Source organism: Tachysurus vachellii, chromosome 1 (assembly GCF_030014155.1).
Source record: "Tachysurus vachellii isolate PV-2020 chromosome 1, HZAU_Pvac_v1, whole genome shotgun sequence".
NCBI classification, from domain to species: domain Eukaryota; kingdom Metazoa; phylum Chordata; class Actinopteri; order Siluriformes; family Bagridae; genus Tachysurus; species Tachysurus vachellii.
In genome coordinates, this window is record NC_083460.1 from 11,106,202 (window position 1) to 11,116,992 (window position 10,791).

Below are 10,791 nucleotides of genomic sequence, written 5' to 3' on the forward strand. Positions count from 1 at the left end.
CCCTAGGAGGAGTTACTCTTTATAAATTTTTGTCTAAGCTTAAATAGGAAAACAGAATGTTGGCTTCTACAAAGCCAACATAATTACAGATGTTCATCATCATCATCATCATTCAAAATCAGTGTGCAATTCAAAATCTTCACTTTCTGTTTCTCTCTTCTCCTTCTCACTCCTTCAAACACACACACACACACACACACACACACAAATAACAAAAATGAAACACTAGCCACATTTGACTTTAAATTTATTTATGTGTTTCTTAAATGACTGATTTTAACTCAAGCTTTATTTCCTTTTTACAATCCATTTTACATAACAAAAAGTCTAATAGCCTAGTGAGGTTAACAACAAATTAAACATATAATGTATTAGAAGCTGTAAAATGCATTTGAGGGAAGGGAGAGTTATTAGAAGTTCTCACTAATACATATACACATACATGATACATACAACATAAAAATGATTCCATATTTTAATGCAAGTTTAATGGAGGGAAGCAGGTGGCTGTTCTATATCTATTCAGAAATGCATAAATAGCATCTGACTTTCAATCAAGTATGTAAGCAACCCTACAATTCCTAGATGCACCTTACAGAAGACTTGGTGGGAGAATCATCTCGTGTGATTGTGATGTTCAATGGACTTTGGCTTTGCTGTTTCACAACAATGTGAATTCCCTTGTTCTCTTGAAGTCCTTGTTCCAGATTAGAAATATTTTATGCAGGTTAACATTTTATGCAATCACTAATGTAATGAATTCATGCCTTGCTAGTTTCCACACCATTACCTCCTATAGCCTAGGATACAAAGACTGTGATAATAAAAAGCCATATGAATCCTACCAGGTCAGTCAAAATTGCATGCATAAATATAATTAAATACAAATTACATTTCTTTTTCCAACAAAGGTCCAGTAAACTATTGTACGGCATGTCATAACTAGCATTAGGTACATATATAGACATAGTCCAGTTTTGCTTCAGTGTTTTGTTCTCTTAACATCTTGACAGGTTATAGACATGTTGCACTAAATATACACAAACATGGAAAAAGAAATTCATCTTTCGCAGTCAGCAGAGAGCTAGGTAACATAAGCATTTTGGCTTTGATGTCGTCAGAAGGCCAAACGAGAGTTTCCTTGTTGCAGGCAGGAGATGGCAAAAGTATTGTTTAAAACGTACGGAGCGAGAGATGGATGAAGGACGGTAAAGGAGTCGAAGAATGGAGGTTTTAAGGAAGAGTAATGGAAATACAACATGATAGCTTGAAATTGTGTGATATATTGTGAGCATAAGGTAAAAAAAAAAAAATGAAACACTTACCTCTTACCAAAGAAGTAAAATAAAAAATAATATGAAAATGAAGTAATGGGGCAAATGATTAGGATGCTTTTGTTGAATTAACATAATTGACATAATGCATGCTTGCATGTGTGTGTGTGTGTTTGTGTGTGTGTGTGTGTTTGTGTGTGTGTGTGAACGAACAAACTCTACTAGCAGTATCAACTTCATTCTTAGGGTTTCAGTCACTGTAGTCAGAGCAACACACACATGCAAGCACACACTCCTTCCATAGTCATAGGTGTAACAACTGTGAACTATATGGATTAAAAAATTTTCCTGCTAGTTGGACATTATTCTTCACAAAATTTCAGAGAAAGAGCAAGCCACCCTCAAAAAGGTGACAGCCAACAGTTTGGTTTAAAAGGTGGATAGTTAGAAGTAATCTTCAGTTTTACTTTATAAATTTTATATGAAACATAGCTGACCTTTAAGATAAACTCTCACACAAACTGTGCTATGTTGCCCTCCAGGGGCTTCTAATGGCCTCAAGCCTACATGTTGAGGAACAGTACCTTAAACTACAAAAGTGTTCTAAATAATCATGACAGTCTTACATGTGTAAGTCATTGATAACAGTACTTTTTTTAAGATTCGGAATTCTACAGTTGGATCATGTGCATTTTGTGTGTGTGGGTTTTTGCCTATGTTCTTTTGTTTAGCCCTTAAGCAATGAATATAAAAAAGGCAGGCATGGCTACTTTGAAGGACCAGCCTATGGTGAAACAAGAAGTAATGCCACAGCACCATTGGATCAAGTTAATATGACATTATGCAATTAAAGAGCGAAATCAGAAAAAAGAAGAAAATGAAGTAAAGACATGACAGAGGAAAAGAAATCGCATAAAAAGAGAGAGGGAGGGGAAAAGAGAAAAAAAGAAGGAACAGTTAAAGCAGATATTCCAGGCAGTAAATAAAGGACAGAAAACATATTATCTTTCAACAAAGTGCTGGTGCTACAAATAATGTCATGTCATTTAGTGGAAAACTGCTGCTTCTCTATCAGTAAAGTAGATTTGATTTGAATGGTGAAAAAGATAAATATAAGTAAATAAATATAACTATAACCACAAAACCAAATATTCTTACTATAAATCAGTCAGTCCAAGGAGGAAGCACTGGACAATCCAGCAAATTAAACTGGAGCTACAATCCTAATCCTAATACTAAAAGAGCTTCCTAGCAGCAGAACACACTTGGAACAAATAGTAAATTATTATAAATAAATCATTAAAAACATTTATCTTCCATTTTGGTTTCTATGATAATATTATCGTTCTATAATTATTGTTCTTGAGGGTGTGACTTGCTAAAATAAAAACCATTCTCAAAGCTAAACATAGAAATAGTAATAATTCAATCATAATTAGATTTATGCAATTTACTGGGAAGCCTCTATGTATGGTTACATTATGCAGTTAATCCGGTGCTAAATTGGCCCATTACCTAATATGTTTTGCTTTTTTGTGTTTGTTTTTACAAAAGCTCTGACTTTAGCATATTGTCAGTGGAGAACAGATAAAAGAGGGGGAAAAAATATTTTTTAAGATCAGCAGAAAAGAATCTGTTCAAGAAAAAGACTAAAGGATTTGTTGTGTATGTGTGCAAACACAATGTGACGTGAGATGGTCATCACAACACATCACTATGCCACCCCAAACCTCTCTGTGTGTGTGTGATTTTAAAATTGTGATTAACTCCTGCGTATAATATTTAAAGCAGCAACCTGTAATTTTAATGGGTTTTTAATTTATGCAAAATTGGGCTTATTTGGTGAGTCATAATAATCAGTGGCAAAGGGTATGTTTAATGGCACCTATGTGTCGTAAGCTATGCTGTGAAAGAACACAGATCTGAGCTTAAAACTGAATGTGGTATTGCTCCTCCCAATTCCTCCTCTTTAAGGCCTTCTCTCCTCTACACGCTGCTTACATCCTTCACTCGCTCAGCCAAGAGTAATTTTGTGTGAGAGCTTGGACAAGGCGGAGAGAAGAGCAGCAGGGCTATGTTTGGGCTTCTCTTCTCCTCCTCCTGTCTGCTCTTGTTTAATGAGCTCGAGCTCAATGGTCATAAGAACCCTATCCTTCCTGTCTTGCCTGCCTTCTCCAGGTACTTGTTCCTGGAGCTCTAGCTCTCTGCCCGCGAAGCCCTATTTCTTTTCTCTGCGCATCTCTTGCTTCTTCTTCTCGGATACTGGTGCCTTCAGCTTGGCAGGATCCACCACGACAGAAGCCTGGGGAGAGAGAGGGAGTGTGGGGAGGGGAGGATAGAGTCACTATGGCAGGAGTGAGGAAGAAAGAGAGCAAGAAAAGAAGAGAGCCATAGCAAGAAAGAACAGAAAAGAAAGTTGTTATATGATGCAAGGTGTGAAGATTAACAGAAGTGGAGGAAGAGAACAGGATAGCGGCAGTGAGAAGAGAAGAAAAAAGAGATGGAAAAGGGGGAAACCGAGAACGAGTCATTAGAAGGAGAGGTAAACGGGGGGAACCTTTGGTTTCTGGAAGGGAGGACAAAACAGGAAGCCGTCAGTCAGTCCGACAGAGAGTGACAGCATGACATCACAGCACCTACACACACACCTGAGCCTGACTTTTATTAATGAATATCAAGGCTCAATTTATGGAATAGAATTGATATGACATTGATAGCATTTAACATTGATTTTACATTTCACTGTAATGTATAATAACAAAAATTATTATGGCCCTTATTAAATGAATTACTTTCATAATGTGTTCATAACTGAATTTTTTTGACTAATGCAAAATTCTAAAGCTTTCAAGCTTTCTATTTGTTGTTATGTAGCTGATTGATAGATGAAAATGTATTGTATTTATCAACCTGTATAGTGATTTTATTATTCTAAAGTCTCTCCCATTCAGTCTCTGGGATTAGTGCAAAACTGGAAAGGTGATCTTTTCATTAGTTCCTTACAGTAAGTGTTTAAAAATTTTAAGCTAACAAACAAAAAATATTAATTTAACAAAAGTATAAGTATATGTGGTCTACAGAATAGAAATGTGTCAGGTTATACTACTCGGTTACCTGACTTTGCAGTTGAACTTAAAGAAAGGACAGATATTGGATTTCAGCAGAAGAGAGAGAGAGAGAGAGAGAGAGAGAGAGAGAGAGAGAGAGAGAGAGAGAGAGAGGTGAACAAGAAAGAAACAAAGAGTGAAGCTGCACAGTGCAACACACAAATATATCAGGTGAATTATGAAGATAGATAGATAGATAGATAGATAGATAGATAGATAGATAGATAGATAGATAGATAGATAGATAGATAGATAGATAGATGGATAGATAGATAGATAGATAGATAGATAGATAGATAGATAGATAGATAGATAGATAGATAGATAGATAGATAGATAGATAGATAGATAGATAGATAGATAGAAATGACCTGAACCTGTCTCTGAACATTCACTTTCTATTTACGTACTCTATTCAACAACTACATTTTATGAGAGGTAGCAAGTTGACTATGTATGATTCCACTGTTTTCAAACTAAATCGTAATAGACCATCATATGCATCTTAAAGTGTACCTGCAGAGAGGAGAATTACAAGAGTGCAAAAAGAGGAAAGTGGGATGAAAGTGAAAATGTCACCCTGAAGGGAATAAAGGAATGAATCTGAGATGAAGAAATGAAGAAGCAGAAAAGAGAATGATAGTCAGGAGGTTTGTGTATGAATATGATGGCATGTTGGACTCCAATTGAATGCCAGCTTAAGAGAGTATAAGTAATTGGAAATTTGTAATAACTGGAAAAGTGTCCTTGACAAGATCTCATATGTTTAGCTGATCTGTTAGGTCTTAAATCATTCATTCATTCATTCATTCATTTTCTAGCCTGTGCCTATCTCAGGCGTCATCAGGCATCAAGGCAGGATACACCCTGGACGGAGTGCCAACCCAACACAGGTCTTAAATAATTGATAATATATGTTTAAATATAATATCTATATTTATATTTTGCATAAGCATTTTCAGTGTTAAACCTACTTGTTGTAGTATACGTGTGATTACCTAAGACTGTGGAATAATTTGTTTGTACTTACACAAATGCAACTTCTTCATCAGAGAAAAGAATATTTGTTTATCCATTACAAATTTAGACAGATAGTATAAAACAAAACCACAATTACTTTTTTGCTAAATTGGTCTGCTGCTGAAAAGTTGGATTATATACAGAATTTACAGCACTATTGACATATTCTCTCAGGTCTGTGTAATGGTTATAATTTTGAATTTAATTTCGAAGAAGTATTACATTTATAGTCAGGTTGTTAACAACTCTTAGATTTATGTTCCATTATTAGTACTTTTCAAGTAAGCATGTTTTTTGTTCTTTACTTTTTACTTAGTACAAAAAATATTGAAAGTCTTTTCAATGATGAGAAACATTACGAATGACAAACATTTAAAATGTTTTTAAGGTAACAGTCTAAAACTCAAAAAAGGAACTAGTTTAAATGTATGTACATATAAAGCTGTGTTTTAAGGCATGGTGTTTAGTTTGTAGCTGGCATACATAGAGGAGAACAAACACAGAGGTAGATTGAACCTTGCCTGCTGTCTCAGCCTTGGATAGCAGGTAGAGAGCTAATTTGATATAGGTGTCAATAGACATGTGCCTACTTTCTGCTGTTTCTAACTTACCAGTACAATGCAATGTTGTGAAAATCTTTATATATAAATACATGCTATTGAATCAATTTATTACCGTGTATGCTTATGACATTCAACATAGGAATGACAAAAAATATCTACTCTAAGTCTAGCAAAGAGCTGACATTTTGTGTTATTGAACATAATTGATCAAAACTGGCAGTACCTAATAAATAATTTTTAACAACTTCTCTAACCTATAAGTTAATCATTTTTCAGACATCTCCTGACCTGTATAATTTTCTTATTTGGAGTGTGTACTTAGGCTTTCAGTAAAGTGCGAGCTTTCTAATCACAGGTAGAGCAAGTGAGGAGAAGACCAGAAGAGGAGTTCTTTAGAGGAGCCAAAGCAACCAGGGTTATTGGTATCAGAAATTGTGTGTGTGCGTGTGTGTGTGTGTGTGTGTGTGTGTGTGTGTGTGTGTAGGCGTGGTGCAGGTAGCAGCAGGTGAACACTTGCCTGTTTTTGCTGGGCTCCCTCTTTCCCTTTGCCTTTCTTGCCATGTTTGCTGAGAAGAAATCATAAACATAGTGTGAGGATTGAACCACATATTAGGCTCATTTTAACTACACTAGAATATTGGGCTGGGGTTCAGGCATTGCCAAAGATCTGTGTGTATTTGTCATAAGCAGAGCAAGGATGGGTTTTAGCCTCTCTGAAGCTATCTGTCTGAATGTGTGTGCTTTTTTTTTGAAAGCTGTGAGGACTTGGTTAATGTTTTAATGATGGCATCTGTGTGTGTATGTGTTTCAATGCCAGGTAGAGGTTCAGGATAGGCTTGAGGCAGCATGTACTCCCAGACTGACCTCACACTCAAGCTGAAGACACGGCGAGCTACCAGGAAGCGCATGAGATAGTAGATGGCCACCACCAGGATCAGCAAACCCAAAACGACTCCAATAATCGAACCTGTGATCACACCGGCCTGAATGGGGACTGAACAGAATAAGAGGAGTGTGAGAATGTGAGATTCTTGTGAGGAAGAAATAAAGGGAGAGGATAGGGACACATTTTAATGTCAAATGTTTGGATAAATGAAACTAATGCCAAGAGTTACAGGAAAGACAATCATAGGGATTTCATACTTTTCTCAAATACCAGAAGTCGTACGCTGGAGGGTCGACCCACTATGTCTGGAGGGTTCTTGGCATCACAAGTGAAGGTTCCATTGTCACCATAATCAAGATTTCGGATCAGGATAGAGCCATCACGACGGGCTGGGTTGCCCACAAACTCCAGGCGGTCCCGGAATGGCCCTTTATTGTCCACATATGGAACTCCATTTGTGTAGTGGAAAATCTGACAAATCACAAAACCAAACATAATCAAGACATCAATATCAATTAATATCAACATTGTAAATGATTATGGAGAGCAAAAGAGAAATTTACAGAACTTCACAATAAGACCTGCTGTACACAAATGCTAGAAATGCTGGAAATGCTAGACGTTATTGGGAAATTGACAGCATTCCAGCTGAAATCATTCTATTGCTTAAGAAACCCTGAAATGCAGTTAAACTCTGTCCCCAAGCAGTCAGCTGATGTTAGAAAGCTTTTGTGCCATTATTCTACAGCATTAGTGTCATCAACAAGAACAAAATGAAAAGATATCAAGATAACAACTATAGTTTCCAGTAAAACTTATAGAATACGTTAGAATCTTATAATTCTAACACTTCTAACAATGGTACCAAAAAAAAAAAAGAAACAATTTTTAACTTCTAAATAATTTTAAATTCCATTTAAAATAGAGGATATGTACTTAAGTATAACTATGTCATAATTAATATAGAGATGGTCTCTAATGTGCTTCTGTGTAATTAAACTACATATAATCATTTTTTGTTTTACAAAGCACTTGAATAAATAACTCATGGAGAACGTAAGACAAGCATGTGTTATGTGTATACATACAGCGATGCCTTCTTTTGCCCCATCTGGCCTGTAGTTCCAGGAGAATGTGACATCATCAGAAGTCCATCGCCATGAGAAGAAAGAGCAGGAAAGACGGATATCTGAGCCTACCAATGCGTGCCTCTCCCAGCTAGTGTACACTACTATAGCCTCTGACTGTGGAGCTAAAACATGCACACACACACACACACACACACACACACACACACAGGGTGTATGAACGCAATCATCTCTTTAACACAAACTTGTTTTTGATTTTTGAGTTGTTCTTTATGAATCACAAAGAATCAAATAACAAAATTTGAAATAAACCAGTCACATAAATGGCTTATGTTATTTGAAAAATGAATTGCATGTGCACAGGTATGTTTAAATCTAAATTGGTTCTCTATTATGTCCTCAGTTGTGTATGATTTCTATATGTGTAACACTCCTGAGTATTAGTGCTTACTTCAACTTTCATGTTTAGTGGCTACTTTCATGAGTGTGTGTACTGTAAATAACTCTCCTATGCTGAAAAATTAAACCCATCTGTTTCATTTTTGCTCACTGTGCCTAGTACCTTTTGCTGTTTTCTAGTAAATTTGTGGAGCTTAAGGCCCTTAAATTAAGCTGGACCTAAATTAAATTAGGGAATTTGAGAATATAATTTTTAATTGCTTCTGTCATAGAATAATAATTACCTAAGGACACAAATTAAACAACAGAGCTCACGTGCCAAATATTTATAGCATTCATTCAGAAAATCACGTAGCTATTCTTCATCCCAAATACATATATAGCTTTGTGGCAGAAGTTTACATGAGTTGGATTATCATGCACATAACTCCACAACTTGTGTTTCAACTCTCAACATTATTATCTGCACAATTAGCCCCTACCTCCCTCTTCCAAAAGCTCATCACTAACCAGAAATGATTTCCTAAATAATGTTAGTGTTGGCCAACTAAATGTATCTTGCCAATGGCATTTCTCTGGTCAAAATCTGAGCACTAAGAAAGAGCTAAAAAATAAAACATAATAAAAACTGAACCCAATGAGATATGGTCTGTATGTCCCAGCAATATTGGTGTATCTAAGAAAGTGACTAGAAAATGTACACACTATGTAAAACCATAGTAATACTTCTCCACCTGAGCACATCACATGCTACAGTGGATCTGTTTCCACTGAGTAGAGAAGACTGATAAGACTGAAATATTTACCAATACATACCTACAACCTGACATAAATACAGGATGGACCTGATAAAAGGACCACTTTACTTAATTTTTAATGAATCTGCTTAAAATATTAAGCAAGTAAAGTAATGCCTCATGCAACGTAACATAAATGGTTTGCGTTTGTATTAGCAATATTTTCTTTTCAAAATAACATACAATTTAATTTGTAAATACATACAATAATGCAATTGTTATTATAATGTAAATGTAAGTTACTGTACATGAAAGGGAACTTAATAAAGGAGTTAATACTGGTCTCATTTACCAACCATAAAAATTAAATATGTATAAATTCATATTTTAAGTGTTTGATTAAATATGTCACAATAATAAATAATAAATATAGCATACATCAATAAATATAACATTAATAATGTACTAATATAAATAAATAATAATGTTAAAAATTTTTATTTAGTAGTTAATATCATCCTAATAGGAAAGTGTAAGTGAAATGCATACATACAAATATTGTGATACTGGGTACTGAAATATTAAGCATTCCACCAAGAAAACTATGCTATGTATTACATATACAAATATATATAAATATATAAAAACTATAACATTTACATAAATAGTATTTGATTGTTTTTAATCACTGCAGAATCTTTACATTGGTAGTGACATTGCAAAAACAGGCCATTAAGGATTGAAGTTTTGTTTACCTGCACTGAGCAACACCACAGATGTGAGCACCAATAGAGTTAGCATGCTTTCCTTCTGATGTTTCTGCTCAACAGCTTGTGGAAGACCAGAAAGCAGTGGATCACAGATGAAGAAAGGGATAGGGATGGAGGGAGTGAGGTTGAGGGGCACCCAGGCAAGTCTGTGCAGACTTAGAGTATATATACCCAACCACACCCCAAAGTTAGGCCCAACCCTAAGACCCTCCCCAACCCATTTTTTTTAGTTTTGCTCTTCCCCTATGTACTGTATCACTTGCTTTCTCTTTCTCCACCCCTAAGCCAGGCCCTGTCTGTAGTATAAAGTAATGCTTTATCTCTCTAATCCTTTATTCTCCATTCCTATCCCCCCTGTTCAGCTCTCCATTTCAACAACTTGATTGACAACAAAACTCATTGCTCATTTCATTTTCAATTTTTAATAAAAACATTCTGTCCATTTGATAGAGCAAGCCTGCTTTAAATCTGAAGCTATAACGGGCTAGTTTAAAGATCTAATGACTGAGAGAACACCAGATCTGTATGTGTGAGTGAGAGAGATTATGGTGAAATTGACATCATCATTATTATATCTCTTCTCTTGATGTCATGGCCATCAGGCCACTATTCATCTTTAATTCATGGCACTTCATGCTGCAGATGCTATAACACACCAAAGCATTTTTATTTAATGCAGTCAGAGGGAATTCACAGATGAAGATGAAGGATTTTAATGGTTATTAATGGTATATGGTACATTATATAGTAAAATATATATATTTGTTTACAGCATTATTGCATTGTTGACTGTGGTGATCAAAGCAGAGCAGAAACAGTTATAAAGTAAAAAAAAAAAAATTTTTTTTTTTAAAGATTATTTATAATTTAAGGGGTGACAGAATCACAGAAAAACAGTGACAGAAAGGGTGGTGGTGGTGGTGCCCTTTCACAAGGACGCAAACAAA

At 35.5% G+C, this 10,791-nt stretch overlaps 1 protein-coding gene across 3 annotated transcripts; it reads right to left on the reverse strand.

The window, feature by feature from the left end:
• Positions 1–234: 234 nt before the first annotated feature.
• On the reverse strand, positions 235–9,969 carry mpz (myelin protein zero). 3 transcript variants are annotated; one of them, XM_060872082.1, is made up of 6 exons: positions 9,830–9,969; positions 7,939–8,102; positions 7,108–7,321; positions 6,829–6,958; positions 6,482–6,530; positions 235–2,058 (listed from the first exon to the last, which is right to left on the reverse strand). In XM_060872082.1, the coding sequence occupies exons 1-6, from the start codon at positions 9,873–9,875 to the stop codon at positions 2,041–2,043; spliced, it is 621 nt and encodes a 206-aa protein (XP_060728065.1). In that variant the 5' UTR covers positions 9,876–9,969; the 3' UTR covers positions 235–2,040. The 3 variants fall into 3 exon arrangements, with proteins under 3 accessions (XP_060728065.1, XP_060728050.1, XP_060728059.1); XM_060872067.1 differs by having other exon boundaries at positions 235–3,576; XM_060872076.1 differs by having other exon boundaries at positions 235–3,840.
• Between the last annotated feature and the right edge of the window lie 822 nt (positions 9,970–10,791).

Excerpts from the sequence above, each read along its gene's own strand:
- mpz (XM_060872067.1), bottom strand. The coding sequence starts at position 9,875 with ATGCTAACTCTATTGGTGCTCACATCTGTGGTGTTGCTCAGTGCAG. Across the intron at positions 8,103-9,829 it reads TGTGGTGTTGCTCAGTGCAG|CTCCACAGTCAGAGGCTATA; the intron begins GTAAACAAAACT and ends TGCATGTTTTAG. Across the intron at positions 3,577-6,481 it reads AGGGAGCCCAGCAAAAACAG|GCTTCTGTCGTGGTGGATCC; the intron begins GCAAGTGTTCAC and ends CTCTCTCCCCAG.